Source organism: Artibeus jamaicensis, unplaced genomic scaffold (genome assembly GCF_021234435.1).
Source record: "Artibeus jamaicensis isolate MK-2021 breed Jamaican fruit bat unplaced genomic scaffold, CSHL_Jam_final contig_1998, whole genome shotgun sequence".
NCBI lineage: Eukaryota > Metazoa > Chordata > Mammalia > Chiroptera > Phyllostomidae > Artibeus > Artibeus jamaicensis.
This window is the reverse complement of record NW_026521407.1, coordinates 17,304,848-17,328,168: the sequence shown is the minus strand read 5'-3', so window position 1 is coordinate 17,328,168 and position 23,321 is coordinate 17,304,848. Positions and strand designations below refer to the sequence as shown.

The window sequence follows — 23,321 nt, the reverse complement described above, 5'->3', positions numbered from 1 at the left end:
CTCTGCTGGCTCCGACACAAAAGATGTTAGAGAGAAGAGAAAACAGCAGTTCCAAACAACAACAGAAAAGGAAGACTGTTAATAACATGGGCTCTGGAAAAGTCGAAAAGCCTTATGACTCTCAATAATGTGTCTGCTGATCGATTTCCTTCTAGAATTCGTCACGCCACATTCGCACTTTGTAACCAGCTGATAATCGGGAATAGAGGAGCTCTAATCCGCCACGTTTTGACATATATAGTTTATTCAACGTTAGTTAAAATTTGCCTGGTAAGAATTATATGGTTTGTGAGTGAGCCTAACTGTAAGAATTCCATTATAAATGGGGTTCTTTATTATCCATCTCACACCAAAGGTACATTCTCTACTTTAGACCTTCAACCGCACTTGGTGAAACTATTTACGACTAAAACCACTGAAGAACATGTATTCAGCAGAAGACAATCGAAAGAATTTCCTGCTTAGAGGTTGCCATCAGGATTTTTTTCAAGGAGTCTGAGACCAGCCTCACTGGACAGATCAGGCCTGGTGAGGACTGCTCACAATGACAGGACACGCGTGTAGGGTTTGAAGGTCAGGAAGGGGAACCCAGAGGCATGCACCAAGCAGGCTTTTCCATCAGATCATTTAACTGTGCATAGAGATGCGATACCCAGGATCCTAGAATGCCTAAAATACATGAACTCATAACATCAAGAAGTGATACAGTCAAATGGTTCTGGCGAGGGGTGGTGGAGAAGGAACATAGCAGACAGACCATGAACCAGGCACAGAACAGAACAGTCACAGATATGGTGTGGACCAGCGAAAGGGTGGTTCCAGAATCAATCCCACCAACAGTATCTTTCAGCCCTGGCTTTCTTATTTTCTGACAGTCTCATTTTGTGGCTGGATAAGGCTCCTAACTTAATGGTTTCCAAGAGGACATTATCGCCAGGGCTTTCAGTTTAGCCACACAACTCTTCGACTTCTTTTTATCCTAAGGTTTTTTTGTATGAGTTTGCACATTTGCCCAAACTTTTTTGACATATTTTTTTCTAATTTTCACTTTTAACAAATAACACCAGAATACACACCCTGAACACACTTCATAGTTTTGAAAAATAAAGTCCTAGAAGTAGAACAGGCGAACGATAAACCACAATGTTGAACCAACCCTTCAGAAAGGTTATATAACTTTATACTCCCTCCAGAAATACACGGATTTCTACCCATGTGTTAGCTGAAAAACAGATCATTGCTACTTTCAGTTTACTTTTAAAAAAATTTACTAGTGGAAACAAATATTTCTTCTTGTCAGTTTCCACAGGAAGTGTATGAGGATTTTGATAGTCATTGCCCTGAGTTTACACATCAGTTTGTGGAGAGCTGCTGTCTTGAAATACTGAGTTTTCCAATACGTGAACCCAGAACAGCTCTCATTTATTTAAACCTTTTAAAATTTCTCTTATCAGTATCTTATAGTTTTCAATGCATAAGTCTTCAATGTTTCACTGGTTTATTTGTAAATGTTTGATTCTTTTTGCTGCTTGTGAATTGTCTTCTTAATTTCATCTTCAGATATTTCATTGCCAGTATATAGAAGTATGACTGAATTCTGTTTATTGATCTTGAGTCCTTCCAACTTGTGTAAGTCATTAATTAATTTTAGCATTACTTTTACGGACTTCAACAATTTAGGATCAAGACATCTGAAGACATTTGTACTTCTTTTTTTCTAATCTGGTTTTTGTTTTGTTTTGTTTTTTGCCTTACTACCCTAGCTAAAATCTCCCAGTACAGTGTTGAATGAGGGTGGCAAAAGCAACCATCTTTTCCTTGTACTTAGGAGGAAAACCATTAAGTGTTTCAACATTAAATATACTAGCAATAGGGTTTCCATAGATGTCTTTATAATGTTGAGTAAGTTCACTTTTAGTCCTAATTTGTACAGATTTTTTTTTAAATCATGAATGATGTTGAACTTCCTCAAATGTGTTTCCTTTTTGTAAGTGACAGATTTTTTTTCAAAGATTTTATTTCTAGAGAGAAGGGAAGTAGGGAGAAAGTGAGAGAGAGAAATATCGATGTGAGAGAGAAGCATCCATTGGTTGCCTCTCATACCTGCCCCAACCAGGAACTGAACCCACAACCAAGGCATGTGCCTTGAGTGGGAACAGAACTATGACTTTTCATGTTGTGCAACAACACTCAACTGACTGACCCACACGGGCCAGGGCCAGATTTCTTTTATATTTTAAATACAAGTTTTCAGGAAACTTGGTGAATTTTTTCTCCCATTCTTTAGCTTGCCTGACTCCTTTTGTTGTTTTTTAATGGTGTCTTTGAAAGAGCAAAAATTTTTAATTTTGGTGAAGGCTAATGTAGCAACTTTAATTTAAATTTAATTTCTGCTTTTATTGCATTGTGGTAAAAAAATATATGCTCTCTGTCATGTGAAGTTTTAGAAATATATTGGCTGGTTGTTTCCCTCTGCTCTACTGAGTTTCATAACTATTCCATGGGATTAGAAATTTAATGTGTTGTATTCAAAGAGTAGGAAGTAGAAAGATGGCCACTTTGCTAACTGTTATTGGAACCTCCTGTTTATTTTTTTCCCATCTGTCAAAAATGGAGAAAATATCTATATTAAAACACCCATGATTATTTATGTCAATTCTCCATATATTCCTAATGCCTTTTCATATTTGATGAAGTATTCTTGCCTTTTAGCATGCAAAAACATATCTTTTGTCCAGTTTATTGCTATGGCCAATGTTAATTTGTGCAATAGTAATACACCTTCCTTTTTATCTGAATACAAGTGATGTAGTTTCATCAGCTTTTTAACATAATTTTTGTGTGACTTTTAGTTGGGTCTTTTACAATATAAATAGCATATACATGGATTTAAATTAGCTAACCTGTACCGTTTTTACTAGCAAAATTTAGCCTATGAATATTTATTATTACAATTACATACTGTGTCTTATTTTGGACATTTTATTCTGTTTCTGCCACTGTTCCTTTGGCAATATTTCCTCTCAAGTTTTGCTTTTATCTTCTCAATATTTTTATGAGAATGTAACATCTTGTTAATTTTATTAATACCTACATTTATATATTTCAAAATTATCCTAATCTACATTTCCCTAACTTTAAGAATCTTCTGAGTCTCAGCTCTTCCACAGCAAAGTGTCTGAGCGGACTGCACTCCTCTCACCCCCTCACTACCCACCCACTACTGCTTGATCTTTGCTCACACAACCCAGGGATTTAGAGTTAAGTCATTCTTGAATCTGTTTGCGACTTCATGTACCTTCTTTTTTGAGAATCAATAAACATTAACATTGAACCAGGTTTCTAACAGTTAAATTTGTTTCTGATTGGTTGGATTCCATTGTTCTCAACTCGCCCTTTAATATGATGGATTCCCCATGTGTGTGATGATGCCTTTTGCTCCATCTCTGGATTGTCTGATGTGCTCACACAATTTCTCCCAGAAAAGAAACAAGTGGTATACATGATGTGAGCACTTACTAAGAAAATGTTTTTCTGTTGATTTTGCAAGTGAAAACCTCCTCAGTTATGTACAAATTAGGTCATACCTGTCTCCTTCAGTACTCTGAAACATGACTCCAGTACTTTTCTAATTTTTTGGTCAGTTTCCTCCTACTTAGAAACTTGTAGGATTTTCATTTTATTCTTACTTTTATTTGAAGTTTAATTATTTTTTCCAGATTGTACCCAGGTTTCATTAATTCACTTGATCTGTGGTCTCTTTCCTATAGATCATTATAGATCTTATAAAGGTACTGCTTTTCTGAAACTTTTTTCGAAATTAAAAGTAGATCATTTACAGAACTCTGCTTTTCTTCTATGACTACTAGATACAAATATCTTTTTCTTGTCCTACAGAATGTTTTTACAAGTCCCGCTGCTGTTTACTTGTTTATTCTCCTTACTTACCCATGAATTCTGTGATCTGTTAATATGGCACCATCAGCCCTGAGTGATGCATTTACTGAGCCGAAGGTGCCTGTGAGTCTCAGCTTTTCTCGGAAAGTTGTCCTGTCAGCCCTGGCAGTTTCAAATACCTCATTTTTAGCCTTAACTGTATACTTAAAACTGGCCAGGGTCCCCTTCTTCAGTGTTTTCTGTAATCCTTTAAATGTTAAGCCAACCAGAGAGTTTCCCGATGCTCCACTGTGTATTTGGACCAGACACACTTTCCAGGCCCTGGGCTCTGACCGCACAGGGAGCTGGGAAGAGACGCACACCCATGTGGCTGGGACCGAAAGTCACCCTCAGCACACTGGGCAGCAGTCTAGGTTTTGCCCTAGGCCGTGTGTGGGGAAGCAGAGAATGAGATCTCGGACCCTACTTGCAGGACCCAAATTCGCACAACTCAATGTGAATGGAAATCTGAATGTAACAACAGGAGAACACAGTTCCCGCTAGTAAAGCCTGCAGGGGTCAGTCACCAACCCCGCATGGGGATGTGTGTACGCCCAGTCACAGTGCACGTGGCATTCTCGAGACGGGGGGCGCCAGCTAAAAATGCAATCACCAGACAGTGTGGCAACATTCTTTATAATCAAGAAAAACCGAAAATAAACTAAATACCCTTGAATCGTGAAGCTGATAAATAAAATATCATATATTCATATGATAAAATGCATTCAGTGTTAAAAGCACTGATTGCATTAAATCAACATAGACAGGGCACAGATATAAAATTAAATATAAAAGAGCAAACGTGACTAATAAATAAAATCTGTAGTACTTATTTAACTTTTTAAAAGTAGAAGCACAGCTGTGGCTGGTGTAGCTCAGCTGACTGAGCACGGGCCTGTGAACCAGCGGATCACAGTTCAATTCCCAGTCAGGGCACATGCCTGGGTTGCAGGCCAGTTCCCAGCAAGGGGACACACGAAAGGCAACCATACATTGATATTTCTCTCCCTCTCTCCTTCCCTTCCCCTCTAAAGATAAATAAATAAATAAATAAAAGTAGAAGCACAAAAAATGCCTATAACATACAATATGATATATGCATATAAAATAGTAGAATGAAATATTACACGCTAAATTAGTTATAGTCATTCTTTTCCAGGGTGGAGAGGAGAGGGTGATGTGATTAGACATGAATAACAAAGCAAACTGAAGGCCATTTGTAATGTCTAGTTTAAATAAACAGTGTTAACAGCTGTTGATTCTTCACAATGGGTACCTTGATGTTTATTTCCTTTATTCTTTTGTCAATTTTAAAATTTTCTCTTAAAACTAAAAAACATACCCCTTAACTTTTATAAGAACTGAAGACAGCCTCTGCCTCCCCGAAGTGCCAATGGAAAATAATTTGCTGTCACTGATCAGTGAAGCACCGTTATGGAACACAAACAAACAGACACGGGTAGCTCGAATCCTTGCCCCACAAAACCCGAGTGCTCGTGGGATGTTCCCAGTCCACTGAGCTGTGCTCCCGGACTGAGATGCATTCTTGCATTTGCTACACTTGTAGATGCAATTTTAAAATTATTATTCTGGCCTCAATTTAAGGACGAATCAAGGAAACTTGAAGGAGGAAAGAACCCATCTTCTTGCCTGCACGGATCCAGGTGGCTCTCCACCGTCTCCTTGCACTCACTGCCACCAGGGAGCTGTGGATCACTGTGCACCCACTGGCCCGGGGTGGGGGGAGCAAGGAGCAGGCACTCCAGAGCTGTGCACCACAGCCGGGTCCCTTCACAGGCTCTGCCGGGGGGTAGGGTGGGCCTCAGACGAAACCCCTTCCACCGGGGCTTCCGGTCTAGGCCACTAGGGGCCACCTCTTTCTTTGAGGCTCTGGGGGAAGGTGGGTGTCCTCTGCCAAAGCTAATAATCCCTTTCTCATTCTAAGTTCCTAGAACCCAATGGAACACTTAATTTTGGTAAAACATTTTTTTAAAGTAAATATGTTTCTGTCCTGCTTAAGATTGGAATGTGCCTTGCGCTGAGAGAGTGACTTTCAAAAAAGACGGTACGGTGGCCTCCTCACCTGCTCTTTCATTTCGGCATAGACTTTCTCTGAGTTCAGTTCCACCTGCCGCTTAAACTCCTCCAGGGCAGCATCTGCCTGCTGAGCCTGCAACCTCTGAACTTCAGTCACACGAGTGAGCTGCTCCTCTTTCTCCCTAGAAAAGTTCAGAAAGGCCTCAGAGTTAAAATATAAAAGAACTCGGCTTGGAAGAACAATTATTTAACCTTCTCTAAAATGAAACTCAGATTTCAACTCTTTGATCCAAATTCTATAAAACTTCTCTTCAAAAAGCTGATGATAACATAACCCGTCTCAGGAGAAAAAGGTGTAGACTCATAACACAGGTGTTCTGATGAAAGCACTAGCACTTTCAAAGATTCCCTCAAAACACAATTGTTTAGAACCATGTAGCTCCATCAACTGATGAATGAACAAGCAAAATGTAGTAAACCCGTACATGGAAAGTTACTCGGTCTTCAAAAGGAATGAATTTCTGATAAGTGCCACAACAGGGAAGGACCTGCAAAGGGAAAGAAGCCAGTCGCAAGGGTCACGTATGGTGTGATTCTATTAATATGAACTACCCAGAAAAGATGAATCCATAGACACAGAAAGCAGACTGGTGGTTGCCAAGGGCTGAGGGGACAGAGTAAGGGGCGTGGGGAGTAACAGCTAATGCATATGCGGTACTTTGGGGGTTTTCTGATGATGAAATGTTCTGGAATTAGTAGTGATAGTTGGATGTTCTTGAGAATATTCTAAATTGTACACTTTACAAGGATGAATTTTATAGTATGTGAATTATATTTCAATTCTAAAAATGTACCAACAGGAATGTCTGTAACATGCGTGGCCAGCGGAAGTTGTGCTATGGGGTGAAAGGCGCAATACAGCTACGTGATGGCCTGGGGTTGCTCTCCTGCCCTCCAGGGGACTTGCCTAAGAGAACTGATAACCATCCCATCTCTGCTCACCTTGAACTAAAAGTACACAGTGTGTACTAATAGAGAGAAGGGTCCCATAAAACAAGACATCTTCACACACTGATGTAGTAAAAAAAAATAATAAAGGCTTTAAAAGGTTTCAAGTGCACAAAAGTCAATAACGGCTAACACTGAGTTCTGACTAGGTGCTGGGCACCGTGCAAAATATTTTTATTTGTCTCCTCTCATTTATTCTCACAATAAACCTGTATAAGAGTATTATTATATCACTGCTTCTAAAGAATAAGAAACCAAGGCTTAGAGAATATGTCCAAGGCTGCACACCTAGTTATGGGTGAAGCCAGGATTCTGGTCCTGGCAGTCTGCTTCTGGAGCTCATCCTGTTGGCGACTGAGCTATGCCACTTTCCTAATTTCCTAGAAGGCACATTCTATGGTGTCCCCCAAAATGAGGTTAGTGTCCTAATAAAAGAGGTTCCAGAGATATCCTTTGCCACTTCCACGATGTGAAGACACAGCAAGAAGGCACTAGCTAAAAGGGCCCTGATCAGTACCTGACCATGGCAGTAACTTGATCTTGAACTTCCCAGCCTCCAGAATGGTAAGAAAGAAATTTCTATTGTTTATAACCTACCCAGTCTGTGATATTTTGGTATAGCAGCTCAAATAGTCTGGATCATCATAAGTATACTTGACTCACATTTCCAAATGGTAAAACATATACATATGTAAAACGTGACTGGATTATCAACTGTGATACTGAAGAATGCTGATGAACATCATAATTTAACTCACACAAATAAAATTTTAGAGAAATATCATAATAGGGGAAAACAATTTTCCAAACATCGATGCCACTGTTTTTTAAGATGTGGACAAAAAATAATTTAAGCTTTTTGGAGTTATTTGGATCTGAGTTTTAAATCCCCTCTAAGACATTTAATTACTAAGTATTTTAATAGCACATATGTGTAATATAAATGAGCAAAATATCAAACTTTCCTGAAAGCTGAAATGAAAAAAAGCAGAGAAGAAAAAGTGCCCCTTAGTTTCCAATGCAGCAGGACGCTCCCGTCCCTTTGTGACAACACAAAACAGCGATGGGCACAGAGACCCATGGTGCTTGGACTTGGAGGATCTGCAGCGAGAGACAGCTCCCCATGCACGGGCTGGGGGAACACACTCTGCATCTATCTTGCCTTTATTTTTCATTGTAGGTACCACTTCTCTCTTCAGAACCACCTACACATCCTTCTACCTAGAGATGACAACAATCAGTACATCTCTGATAAACTAAGTGGGTTTTCCACTGAAATCTCTTCTGTCTGTGTCACAGTCATAGCCACCATTTTAATGATGGCTGGGGTGTCAAACTCATTTTCACTGGGGGCCACATCAGCCTCTCAGTTGCCTTCAAAGGGCCGAATGTAATTTTAGGACTGCATAAATGTAACTACTCCTTAACTAGAAGCCAGGAGCTCGGCACTGCCACCGCGTAGAAACAAGGTGCCAGCCGGATAAAACAAGGTGGAGGGTCGGATTTGGCCCGCGGGCCTTGCCTTTGCTACCTGTGACCTACAGGGTCGAAGGCTCCACCCCAAGGCCCTTGAGGCCAGTGAGATGCCAGGTCACCCTGCACACCAGAGAGAGCTCCTGGTTACTGCATTTTGCGGCCACGTGGCCCAGTCTGGAACATTTTTAAAGCTTTTCTTTCAGTTGTCCACTTCAGTTCACTATTAAACAGGAACTTCACATCTTGTTGTCTTCCATTTTTCTTACATGTTGTTAAACTAAAATGTCTTTAATGTTAAGACTGGTTGCCAAATTCCAAGGCCTTAATATTAGTGATTTTTTTGGCCACTTAATGTTAATATTAGCTCATAGATGATGATTATTAATAAGTAGATGTCATACTAAAGACTGATTCAAGGGACATCACTACATAAGACTGAGCCCCCTGATGGCTACCAGGAATTTTAATTTGGTCTGGTGCCTTTTTACCCTTCTTACATTATTCCGCTCAAGCAACAAGAAGCCTTAAATTGTATGAAGGATTTCCTTGAGACATATTGATTATTTTGGTTGAAGACTCAAATATTTGAGTATTAAAACAGTATATGAGAAAAACAAAAAATCGTATCAATCATGTTGGGTGCCGTGGCCTAGACTAGCGTGGCAAACGCGATAGACAGTTATTACAAATGTTTGGTGGACATTTGCTCAGGTGTGATTGACCTAAATGACTGGAAGGGGCTTCCCAGAATGCTCTGTGGGAAGGACTCCGAGACCAGGCGAAGAGGAAAAGGCTACTGTGGCTGGTGAACCAGTAACGTTCTCAGGGTCTGCTCGGTCAGGCAGAGCAAGAGCTCCTCCCCGGCCATCCTGTGGAGGCCAGCCCGCCCTGTGCTACTCTTACCCTGCGGGGCCTCCTGAAAGCACTTGGGAAAACTATTTCATGACTGGGATTACACCTTTTCAAAGGCCTACTCTTGCCTGTTTAGTCTGTCTATAAATAGAAAAGAAGGTATATTGAACAATATTCAAAAATTGTATATGCCGTATTATTTTAAATTATGTACCATCACTTACATAAAAGACAATTTTACTAATGTATTTTATAAAAATGTATGACTTACAGCTAAAATATCAACTTTGTTCTATGAATACTGAACGTCAGTTGTTTCATATGTTTTTTTGTCCAGTAATTCACCAGAGCCATTTAGTGAAACACCGTGAACTTAATAGGACCAATATTTTCTCTGTCATCACAATCCTAACTACCAAGTTTACTTCCTGCACTTCATAACTAACTTATGACCACATAGGTCAAAGTTATAAACCTAAATCATAATCACTACATATTACAGACCATATTAAAATATATATCTAAAAAATATTAAAACCTAGTACAATAAGGCATGTTGCCTTTAATGGATAACTTCTATTTTGAGTTACAAATAGAAAATACTGCTTTATATTAAATAGCAAACACAGGAAAATGTGTGAAATCTCCCGACCAATTTCAGTCCCACTACCTTTGCTGAGCTCACTTGACAGTAAAGCTAAATATCAACGGAGGCCTCACTCAGTGTGAACCAATGTTCTTGTCCAGTTAAACCACAGCAAACACACTGAGCTCCACCAACACTGAGAAATCTTCTGTCTTAATACAAACGAAATATCTGTCTTAATTTAAATAAAGGGTGATATTCGTTTTAATGGGGGACCTACTTTCACTTTTATCAAAGTGATGAAGTAGAAGACTGTCAGCATTTGAAAAGAGAAAGATCTGCTCCCTGCTAACATAAGCACAGTATTCCTTTTTATGATTGTGTCCTGTAAGAAGCAAAAAAAAAAAGGGACTTTGAAGATTATTTTTTTCAGTGGTACTAGCTGTGGAGCCGAGCATAAATGCATCAATCAAATGCCTTAAAGCTGGGCCTCCATGAAGATAAAAAGGTGGGAAGAAGATTTGCTTTTTAGCTCTGATTTATTTATAAAATGCAGTAGATTTTCCTCATCTGAGTATATAGAGGACAAGAAAAAAGAAGCTACATTCTTATATAACCACAAGCCTGCTCAGATTAAAGGATGTTCTGCAGCACATGATTATTCCAAAAAGGCAATAAAATGCAGGGAACTAATGGAGTACAATTTAGAATTTCTAGAGCTTTACAAGCTAACATTTATATGTACAGGCCAACCTTAATTTGAAAACCTTCCCTTTGCACATTTCTGTCCCAGCACTTTCGATAAGGATGGCAGAGACCCAACATATATTTGTAAGGTTCACATTACAGTACACTTCATTTGCTGCCAGCTTGGCATCTCCTCTGGAAACTCCAAGAAAAACAAAACAAAATAAAAAACTTCAAACAAGGCTCAAAAGCAGCTACAAGAGTCTCCATTCTCTTTCCAGCTGAGCTGGAAAACAAGACTTTCGAGCGACTCTATCATCTATGTTCATGGCTGCTCTTGGTCTTTAAACTGATTAAAGTGAGTTGGAAACATTAAGAAACAACTATGACTTAAAAAGCACTAAAAATAATACCTTTCACTAAGCATGACAAGTGGCCTCTTTTCACAGGACGGCTAAGATGAGTGGTCTCTGTTAAACTTTTGTTAAAAAAATGGTAAACACTCTGGACATTGAAACATTTGAAACTTTAAGAGTCAGAAAGGAATATTTGGTAAAACAGAAATTTGCATTGGTCTTAATACTGGAGAAATGCCAGCACTCCTCAAAGTGACCTCTAGATTCAACATAATTTCTGTCAAAATCCCAAGTGACATTGTGGAGAAACTGACAAGCTGACCCTGAAATTGACATGGAAATGCAAGGGACCCAGGCTGGGTGAAATGTTCTTGAAAAAGAAGTTATTACAAAGCTAGAGTGGAAATAAAATAGTGTGCTTTGGCATAGGGATAGACAAAAAAATTAATACAATGGGATTAAGATTCCAGAAATAAACCTTCTCATTGATGACCGGTGGATTTTCGGCAAGGGTGCCAACACAATTCAATGTTAAAGAACACTTCACAACAAGTGGTACCGTCACAACTAAATATCCACGTACAAAGGAAGAAAGCTGGATTCCTTCCTTATACAATGTCCGAAAATTAACCCAAGATGGGCTACAGACCTGTAAGCTAAAAATAGAAAACTCTTAGAAGAAAACATAGGAGTAAACCTTTGTGACCTTGAGCAAAGCTAAGCCTTATTAGATACTACACCAACAGCGGAAACAACAAAATGAAACAGATAAATGAACTTCAGCAAACTTAACAGGAAGAAAAAAAAAACCTCTTGTCCTGCTAGGGATATAATCAAAAAGTGAATTTGCAAATCATTTATCTGAAGAGACTTATATCAAGAATATGTAAAGTACTCTTACAAACCAATACTAAAAAGATAGAGAACACAACTTAAAAACAGGTGAAGAATCTGAACAGACACTTCTCCACAGAAGATACACAACTGGCCAATAAGCACCTGAAAGGACACTTGGTATCACCAGGGATCAAGAAAACACAAATCAAAACCACAATGAGATACTATTACTCAACCCAGTAGGGCTACAATCAAAAGACAGATAATACCAAGTGTTGTTTGCTCTGTTTTCCTCAGGGTAATGTAAATCACAACCACAATGAGATGTCACCTCAAACCCAGGAGAATGGCTACCATCAAAAAGACAAGATAGCCTTGGCTGGTGTGGCTCAGTGGACTGAACACTGGCCTGCAAACCAAAGGGTCACTGGTTCGATTCCCAGTCAGGGCACATGCCTGGGTTGCGGGCCAGGTCCCCAGTGGAGGGCATGTGAAAGGCAACCACACATTGAGGTTTCTCTTCCTCTCTCTCTCCCTTCCCCTCTGTCTAAAAATAAATAAATAAGTTTTACATTCCATCCTCTGGTGGGAATGTAAATTGATAGAGCCACTGTAGAAAACAGTGAAGGTTCCTCAAAGAATGAGCAATAAAACTACCACGTGTCCAAGCAATTCTTCTTCTGGATATATATCTTTCAAAGACAATGAAATCACTATCTTGAAAAGATCACCGCACTCCCCTCACGTTAACTGCAGCATTATTTACAATAGCCGAAACATGTTTTCAAAACCTAGGTGTTCACCAACAGATGAATAGATAGAGAAGATGTACACACACACACACACACAATGGAATATTATTCAGAAATAAAGAAGAAAATCCTGCCATTTGCAAGATTTACTTATGCTAAGTAAAATCTGACAGAGACAGACAAATACTGTATGACCTCACTTATTTATGGAAACTAAGAAACCCAAACTCAGAAACAGAAAACAGATTGGTAGTTGCTAGGAGGTCCATAAATCCTTTGAAGTCAACTAGATTTGAATCATGATTCAAAAGATCCTGGCATCAACCTCCTAGTAACGTAGCATGTTCTGGTTGCTGAGGCGAGGGTCCTGCAGCAAAGCCTGAGATTCACGGGTCAGACGCTGCAGAAAACTGACAAGTATTAAGAAACGGTTCCTATCTTGGAGAAACTGCAATCTGAGGCAAAAGAGAAAAATGCAAGAAAAAAGTCAAATGCTAGTGTAACTTTATACGTATTTTGTGACAGATTCTAAGTGTTTTAGGAACACATAAATGGAAAGAGGCGGTGAGAGTCCATATAAGAAAACCAGTCTCAAAAGATCAGATGTGTGTGTAAAGTATAAAATAGGGCAATATAGGTAAATGTAATGAAACATTTAAACAGTTTAAAGTTTCCCACAATAATTTTGTGCTAAACTAACTTCTGCGTATAGTATGGGTTTATAAACACATTAAAAGACCTCTACCTCAGCCAATAGGAAAGCAATTGACATTTTTAGGATAAAATAAGAAAGCCTTAAGAAGGTGATCCTTAAAGATAAAACAGCTACAGGGTATAGTGAAGAAAATTTCCTTTAAAATCTTTAAACTTCAAAACAAATCCCAAATCTATGTTGTTTCCTATTTATTTAAGAAAGTACGGATTAAAAGTTCCATATATAAATTATTATCATACATACAAAGCTACATACACAGCCACCAATACATCTTACTTTACGGGCAGTAGTAGATCATTAAATAATAGGAAATACATGTTCATCCCATAAAATGACAAAGCCTAAATATTTTAAAATAGGAGCAGGACCACTTCTTGTACTTGGGAGAAGAAAAAGGCAGTGTGAAGTCATTCAAGCAGAATGATAAGCAAACCAAAGCCAGATCAAAGGAATAAAGAAAAAAAGCTGAAATGTGAAACTGAAATATTTATTTCCTTCAAAATATCATCTATGCCTTGTCCCTGGGCAGTTCAATATTTCAAAGTAGCTGGAAAATATTCTCACTGACATTCATTGCTAGGCACAGTAGATCCAATTTTAAGTAGGAAAATTGTATTTACCAACTATAAATGTAATATCAATAAGAGAAGTTTTTCTGCTTATCATAAATGATTTCTAAATTATGTGAAATATATTTTAAATTCACAGTATTTTCTAATACTTTAGTGACTGACATTGCTGCAAACTATAATATTTATAGTGTAACCATAATTTCTAAATGTCTTTGCAAATAAAGTAGCGTGAACATTTGAGTGCTTACCATGCTCATCACAATTTAAGTAGTTTATATATTCCATTTCATTTTTGTAAGTATTAAAAGTTATTTACTTTTTCTACAAGTGAAAAGAGTAAAATTTAGAGGAGTTCAGTGATTTGTCCAAGTTTGCATAGTTAATGGCAGAAAAAGAAATGAAAACAGCCTATGTGACCTCAAAATCCAAAGGTGTTTCACTTTATCATGCTATTTCTTTACACCAATACATATATATGTAAATTTTTAATGAATCACTGATGTTAATTAATCGAACTTACAACTAGGTTCTTATTATGATTTACCCTTACACAACATTAATAATTGTATGCCAAATTACTTTTAAAACATTTGAAAGTTTAAATGTTCATCAAGCATTTACTTGATACCTCTTGCATGCCCAGATCTGTGCTTAGAGCTAGAAATACAAAAATAATCAAGGCATTGTACCTGCTTCCAGTAGGGGAAAGAAAACAGGCTCTATACTATTGTCAGTGTAATAAGAGCTATACAATGATAGGAACACAATACTAGGAGCACAGAAGGACCAGAGGAATTCATTGTGCCCATAAAGTAAGCATTCAACTCTGTGGGCAGGAAGAAAACTGCTGCCCCGATAGGCCATGCGCAAGCACACGAACAATCAGACAATCGCTGGCTCTGGAGAAGCAATGGGGAAGGCCCGTTCAGTCCCTCTCCCCTCTCCAGGAGCGCGGCCCTCCGCTTTACACAGGCTCTGGCTGTGACCAGGTGGGCACATTTCATCCAGTGCAGGAGGGTTCCCAAGCCTCATGTTGGTCACACAACTAAACTACAACTCCATGTATCTGTCTTCTATTTTTTTTCAAATTAGTTCTAAATTTGAGAGGGCAAAGCAGTATTGTTTATTGGCTGCTAATTCCTCTGAAATAAAAAGAAATGTTAAAAAAATGTTCAGATTTTGTATAAGTTTACGCGAAGAATTTATTCCTACTGAATAAACCCCAGGTGTTGCTAATTAATTTATATATAAAATTAACATTATTTTTCATGAATAATCTTCCTTAAAATTCTTCAGGAATTTACAGAAGTATGCCATTCCCATACTAATTCAGACTTCGTTAGTAAGAATTTGTGATAATTTTGACATAGGGGACTTTCAAGTTCACCTTTATTTGATCTATGGTAAATGTGCTTTTAAATACATATTTTATCATAAAATTGTATAGGCTGCATCGCATCTATTTTTATAAATAAACATAACCATTTAAATAAAATTCAAAAATACCTTCCACACCACCTAAATAAAATGGCTGTACGCTACAAAGACGTGCGATCTCAGAGAGGTGTGTCTCTGGACATGGGACTGGGATGGACGAAGCTTTTCTAAACACTGGCTGCATGTCTTACAACTTCTCTGCTCTGTGCACCTGCTCTGGTTTCCTCTTGGTGTCAACACAACTACTCAAAACTTCAGCTTGCATATGGTCCACAGCAGCTGCCCAGCCGACCTTCGTCGAAGTAACTTCCCGTGTTTCCAGCTTCTCACTGATGCAGTTGGCCTCCGGGTTCTCCACTCCCTCATGCCTGCGCTCAGGGAGGAGGGCAGTGCAGTACAGAACAGTGCTGAAGAATAGGCGCCCTGGAGTCAAACACACAATTGCAAATCCTGGCCCCTCACCTATTCGCTGTGACCTTCGACTCTTTGTACCTGATAGTAAAATGAACGTGCTGCCTTTAGATCAGGTGCCCACTCTAGACAAAGTGGACGTGGCAGAGAGGGGGCAGCGGGCCTGTGCCGAGAACGTGACGGGCGGTTGTCAGAAGCTGCGGACAGGCCTGTTCTCCCATTTGGGAATTGGGAAATAAACAGTGACATAGCCAGTACAGGTTGCCATCAATGAATTATTTCGATCAAGTCCTGTAAAAAGTGGAAAAGGAACTCTACTGGGTGACACAAAAGGCAGAAGTCAGCATCCTGTCGGGACAGACCTAATAGAGGAATCGGACGGCCCAGGTGGAAAGGCCAGCTCCATGCTGGTTAAATTGCTTAATGTCTTTGAACCTGCTTCTCCCTTCAAAATGCACATAATAATGAACAACCACGGTAAGATTCTTTGGAAGATAAAATAAAAGAATATATATTAAAGTCATTTTGTTAACCGTAAAGCATTAAGTAAAGTAGTGCTATATTTTCTTAGTTTATCAACTCTGCACCAGGATTGCATTTATTTCACATTTCACTGCTAAAGTAAATTTTGATTGTAGTAAAATTCAAGAGGCTAAATATATAAACTACTTTTTAAAAATGGGATTTGCAAAATGAATTCCTAAAGAAAGCATCCAATAACCCTGCGGCACTTTCATGTTACAAATGACACCTATTGTGTGAATAGTGTCGCAATGTCCTGTCGACAGAGGCCTGGCGACCATCAAACTGCACTGCCACTCATCCAAAGCAGGGGGTCTAGCGAGAAGAAATGCAGAGCTCTGCGAAGACATATCTACAAAGGAACACTTAGCAGAAGAGAAGGCTCCTCTCCACTTGAAACAAGGTCACAACATAGCCCTGTCCTCTCTTCCCACTCTCCAGCGTGCTTCTGAGAGGGAGGGCTCCGTCAGCACGCTCGCTGGGGCTAAGGAATGCCTACAGTAAACTGGAAACTGTGATGCCCTCCACCTAAAATGGTTTCAGATGCTCACGCAGCCCACAGAAAAGAGAACACATGGGCCCCCACCACTGCCACTGAGACTTAAGAAAGCTATTTTTAAAAAGAACATTATATTCAGAGTTTTTAGGCACTTTCCAAAGTATAGGGATAATTTTTCTCAACATCACACAAATGTCTGTATCGATGCAAAATTGAGTAGTTTTTGACAACACTTAAAAACATTTTAAACAAAAAAATACAAATTCTGGCAGTGCCTTCTAGCAATTTAGCAGTAATCTCTAACCTCAAACATAATGGTACCAGTTACAAGAAAAGCAAACTATTATATTCCTATTAACTACTTAGAAAATTATTAAAATGAAACATCTTAAATATATGTAATAAATATATATTCACATTATAGCCACAACCTGCCAAACGAAGGCTACATGTTAGGGGTTTGATAAAACTTTCACGATGAATTGGAACTTTCTCTACTAAGCGAGGTGAATGTCCTTAGTAACAGTTTCAAACGCTTCCTCCATTCAAAACTACATGAACAGTCACAATGGAGCAAGCTGAAGAACAATTAACTTTCCAAGTAAAGAACTTGAAATGTTTCTAATTATAATCACATAGCACCCCTTTAAAAAGCAAAAGCCAAATCAAAGAAAGTCAAACATCAAAAGGCCATTAGGTCTTTCAATATAGACCATTTCCAGACCCGGTTTATTCCACATAAAACCTCCTTTGGGGTGTTTTCATTTTTCACTAAGAATAGAGATATATGGTTCAAATTACTGGAAGTTTCTTCAAAAATTCCTTGACATTTCTGTCTTCCACACCTAAAATAAATAAACTTTATATCAATAATAAAACACTAGAGAATTCAAATTTTTATAAGTCACCAATTTTTAAATTTCTTTATTAAATTTCATAAACTATGATTTGGTGAGAAATAAAGAAAATTCAGTAAGGAAATGAAAGCATGTTTTCTTAAGAATGGAAATGTTTGACATTTGCTAATCTATTGTTTACTATACTCTGACAAAATCTATCTTCCAGAAAATCAGATGCCTTAAGCTTTACTCCCAACCTCATGCTTGGACATTAACACGTTACCAGAATCATGTCCCGGAAACATCTTACTCCTTCAGGCAGGGAAATTCTTTCCTCCACCAGCCCGTTTTCTGTCCTTCCTTCAAATCCTAGTTTATTGCAGAGAAATACTCAGGAAAGTAAGTCTTCCTCGAATGCCACGTCCATCATATACCACACTGCTGCCAATCCATCCACCATGCCCTGTTCCCCGGGGGAAAAAGTCATCCTTCTTCCCCACCTACGTGGGGATTTGGGGCCCTCCTCAGTCTGGACCACTCCCTCTGTTCCAGCTCTGCTCACCTTCATGAGTTTCTTCCCAGACCCTCTGCACTCCCCATCTCTGCACCAATGTCCACCCTCTTCAACGCCCTAGATGACTTATACTGTATACAGGTACACACGCACCCAGCATGTAAGCCATTGATTCAGATTATACCTTGGGGACACCATCGGAAAGAGATCTGCTATTACAGTTAACACCAAACTGAGAGATTATACAAATTTATTACTGATGAAACTTATTTTCTGAGGCCTGTGAAGAAACCCAAGCACCTGATGGCTAACGGCCAACAGGACTGTGAGAGGTAATTATCACGGACGATGCTTTTCTAGTGTTTCAGTTGTATTATTATTATTATTTGCTTTTGCTTTTTTCTTTTATACTTAAATACAGAGGCTTAAGGCCAATGCGAAATTGAGCTTAAAGAGACACTGCTTTCCACCTGACAAGTGATTTCTATCTCCTCTCAATTATGCTTTGTTTGTAAGATCTGATTTCTTATCACTAGCATTGGCACTGTTTTTGATTTGCAAAAATACAGTAAAATATTAAAATTACTATGTAAATGAGCTGCTCTAGCAAAACGAGACGGCAGCACTCTCATGCTGTGCGAGGGCCAGATGGTGTAATAACCTAACAATTTTATTATAACCTCTTGGCATAAGGTGGTAATCTTTTTCATTGACTGTTTTTACTATAATAGTTATACATGGAAGGACATGGATGGTAACTATCTGTCACAGCAGAGAAAAACTTTATTTATGAAACCTAGCAAAGAGATACAGGCAAAGTACCCCAAAGTAGAGAAGGGCAACTTACCCAATATGACTGCTTCCCGTAACTCAATAGGAACACCATATTAGAACATTCAACTCTCTTAGTTATAATTCTATATTTATCAAACAATAGGTTAACCAATAGCTTGAATGGTGGAACAGACTAGTCCCCTAGGGAAAAAAAGTCCTTACCAAATGCCTAGAGGCTCTTTACATAGTTCTCGGTAACTGTTCTCTTTTCGTGGGCCATAGCAGCAGCCTCAAGGTGTACAAAAGGGAGCTATGTCTGCTGCTGCCCAGAGTATCATTTTGAAGACCAATAACAAACGCTAAGTACGAGAAAAGCCAGGTTTCCCAGCAACCCTGCTTATAGGTATAGACCCAAAGAACTGAAAACAGCACCTGAATACTTGTGCGCAAGTGCTCATAGTTGCACTGCTCACAATAGCCCAGAGATGGGGACCTAAATGCCCATCAACAGTTGAGTGGATAAAAAATTATGATATACACAGTGAAATAGGATTCAGCCATAAAGAAGGAATGATACATGCTACAATGCAGCTGGAGTTGGAAAACAGCATGCTTGTGAAAGGAGCCAGAAGGTCACAGGTGGTGTGACTCCAATTACATGAAATATCCAGAACAGGTAAATCCACAGAAACAGAAAGCAGATTGATGGTTGTGAAGATCTGGGAGCAGGTAGAGAGTAGGGACTAACTTGTTTAACGAGGGGAAGGGAAGGAGAAAGAGAGGGAGAGAAACATCAATGTGTGGTTGCTTCTCATATGCCCCCTACTGGGGACCTGGCCTGAAACCCAGGCATGTGCCCTGACTGGGAATTGAACCAGCGACCCTCTGCTTCACAGGCCGTGCTCAATCCACTGAGCTACACCAGCCAGGGCTGAGTACAGTTTTATTTAAGGGTGAGGAAAATGTTTTGGAACTAGATATGGGTGGTGTTTGCACAACACTGTGAATGCACTAAATATCACTTCAAATGGTTAATTTTATGTGATGGGAATTTTACCTCAATATATATAAAACTGTGGAGCAGGGGCCAGATAACAAAATGAGGAGAGTAAAACACCACGCCCTCCGTGTATTGTATATTGCCCTGTATAATGCGCACCATGGTATTTGTGCACATTACACACGGGATTATGATGCCCATTACTATACCCATGGTATGTGATCATTATACCCATGTATAATGCACATCCTTATTTTTCCTCAAAAATTTGGGCAAAAAGTGCACATGATACATGGCAAAATACAGTAGTTATGCTCCTGGTATAAGTGTTATCTTAAGGTTATTTTTTTCCTTTTTAGTCTTTTCTTGACCAGTATGATAGAGACCCATATAATTTACTAAGTTCTTTTCAAAGTGATTTTGGTGATGCTCTGCATTGTGTTTCCAATTTCAATGATTTCTGCTCTTCATTCCTTATATTTTCTTCATGTTTACTTTGTTTTTATCTGGCTTCTTGCGGTTGGGGCTTAGCTCACTTCAGTTGAGATACCGGATACAGACATTTTGTAACATCTGATACCTTTGTGATCATTCAGTTTTTAATATTTGTTATTTAAAAGTACAACTTTACGTTTACAAAGATGAGGGTTTTAAAAGGAAACCAACTGCTTTCTCATGATTACTAATTTAATTGCACCAAGAACAGATCATTGATGACAATGATTCTCTGAAAGCTTGTAACTTCCCTTATGACTTAATCCAAGCACTAGCCAGTCAGGTCCAGCTACCAAGAGAGAAGATGACTTGGTGTTGCCAGATCCTGCATGTATCAAGAGAAAGCAGGAACCCAAATTTCATGTGAAATCTCCTGATTTTATCATGTTGAAGAACAACTCTAATTTTTCAAAATATTTCACAGGCCTAATTGAATACATGTGCAGAATGACTCAACTTGCAGCCCAGGAACTTGTAACAACTATTGGAAAGCATGGAGTCCAAATGAGCACATTGAAATGAGTAAGGAAAAAGCACAGAGGCATCAAAGAGAAGAGCAGCAGGTAGGAGAGAAAAACAAAGGGAAAGGAATGGCTTACATAATATCCTAGAACCCTACAGAAAGTGAATTTAAAGGTGAAATGTAAAAAGTGAGAAATCAGTAAAAATACTAAAATGTCACCTAGCAATAAATCTTATAAAGAAAATTAAGGAAGTGGTCTGAGACTAAGATGTACATTTGTAAGTTGTTGCTATAAGGATGGCGCATTAGATTGGTTGCTGCAGCTATAAGCTTTGATTGGATTGTCTAATGAAAGGCTCTAGAGTATAATGAGTATGCAAAGAAGACTGAATGGGAAGAAGGAAATCAGAAGATAGTGTGTCACAAAAACTGAAGAAGAGAAAGTTTTAAGGAAAGGAGATGAACAAAATCCGAACAGGAGGTCAGCCTGAGTTTTGGTGATAGGAGAAAAAAGCCAGACTGGGGCAGACTGAAGAACTGAAGTGGGAGATGAGATAGAGGCGAGAAGTAAAATTACTCTAAAGAAATCTGAGTATAAAAGCACAGACAGAAAGGATCATAGACGAAGGGGGGGAGTTGAGAGAGGGGTTTTTAAGATGGACACCTACTCGTGCCCACACGTTAGAATGACCAGTGCAGTCTGACAACAAGGGGTCTCAACTAGACTGCACAGTGCAGAAACATGCAGTAACTGTGAGAGGAGGCCAGGAATCGTTGGAAGGACTGGTATGAAGGATGCACCTCAGAAGTTAATAGAACACAAAAAAGTAAGGGTTTAAAATAAGGACATTATTGTAATTAGAAACAGTATTTTGGTTTGGAGTTGCAAGACTAGAAATCGCCCCAATTTTACATGTAATTAGTGACAGGTCACTGGGGAGCAGGAGGAGATGATGACAAAGTGAGGACAAAGCTTCCCTAGATACTCCATTCCCAACCGGTGTCAGGGATTTTTTAAAAGTGGGACAGGAGAATAAAAGCTCAGAAGGAGTTGGCTGGGGTCTATGTGTATTAAAGCCTATCTATATCAATGGTGTGAAAAACCAAAGAACACTCATAGCAACAGAGCACAGGGTTTTCTGGAGTTAAGAAAAAACATTTGGGAGAGCTGAGTCAGTCTTTGGTTCACTTACTAATTCTTTAAAAATATTTTTTAAAGATTTTCCTTATTTATTTTTAGAGAGAGGGGAAGGGAGGGAGAAAGAAAGGGAGAGAAACATCAATGAGACAAACATCTATTGCTTGTTTCTCACATGCCCCCAACCAGGGATCTGGCCTGCAACCCAGGCATGTGCCCTGACCAGGAATTGAACCGGCGACCTTTCAGCCTGCAGGATGACGCCCAGCCCACTGAGCCACACCAGTCAGGGTTCACTTACTAGCTTTGCAGGAAGCCAACAGCATCACACTGCTCAGGAGGTCATACAGCTCTACAAGGCTCAATATTCTCTTGAAAAAGAGTCAAAAGACCACAAAGCAAGCTGAGCTCAAGAATATTTGTTTTTTTAAAAAAATCAAATTGCCTGATCATGGGAAGATCATTGTGTATTTAGATTTTAGTCACACGTACTAATATATAATTGACTCTACAGCAAATCACAATAATGGATTCTAAAACTGATGATGCAGACTTAGCATAAATGGGCTTTATTATGCAAGAACAAAAAGAATGGGAGGGTATACACTACACTTCAAACCCCCTATCAAAAACTAAGTTAACAATAGTAGTGTTCGCATACAGAATGACCTGCGGCAGCACTTCTGGGACAGTTTCTCTCCGTGCTCACTACAGCACTTAAAAAGATAAAGAGGAAGTAAGTGTGGGGTGGGGGGGAGATTCTAATGACATTAAGAACTTAAATAAACAAATAACACAACACAATGAAAAAACCTGGGAGGAATCACCAAAAACATAAGGCAAATAGAAGTGAATGATAAAAAAATATGTATATATCCACACAGGCCCACCTGAGAACTAATGTAACTTAGTCTTAGGAAATAAAACCAGAGAAAAATGATGCAGAAAGACAACTCCTTTCTTCCTCAGGTCAAAGATTCTGTGTCTGTAAAAAATTTTTTGATAGGGAGATTCTTCCACAAAACAGAAAACACCAGAGTGAAATGTACTGATGTTTTATAGACATCCATTCAGAGCCTGCAAGTCCCAGAAAACACCTGGATTGAGAGTAAAGGATGGACAGTGGCGTACTGTGTACAGTGCACTGGTACTGTATACAAGGAGCTGATTCTCTGCAGCTACGGTAATGTAGATGGATTAAAAAAAAGGAGAAACCTGACCTCAAAACACAAATATACCGAGAACTACCGGATTCACATTCATTCAGAAAAAGAGAGCTGCACCATATAGGTTATTAAAAAGTATCCTAAAGTAGAGTTTTTCAACGTTTTTTCCTACAAACTTGGGACTTCACTGGCAGCTGACAAATAACATTTCTGTCCAGCTGCGGATCTCCCAGAGACTATAAACATTAT

The 23,321-nt window shown here is 39.0% G+C and overlaps 1 protein-coding gene across 2 annotated transcripts in view; it reads right to left on the bottom strand.

The window, feature by feature from the left end:
* Window positions 1–23,321, bottom strand: part of CEP112 (centrosomal protein 112) — a 336,669-nt gene that overhangs the window by 205,567 nt on the left and 107,781 nt on the right. For both annotated transcript variants that reach the window (XM_037128107.2, XM_053657443.1), the window contains exon 18: window positions 6,020–6,155. In XM_037128107.2, coding sequence (XP_036984002.2) covers window positions 6,020–6,155 — 136 coding nt within the window. The remainder of the gene's footprint in view (window positions 1–6,019; window positions 6,156–23,321) is intronic.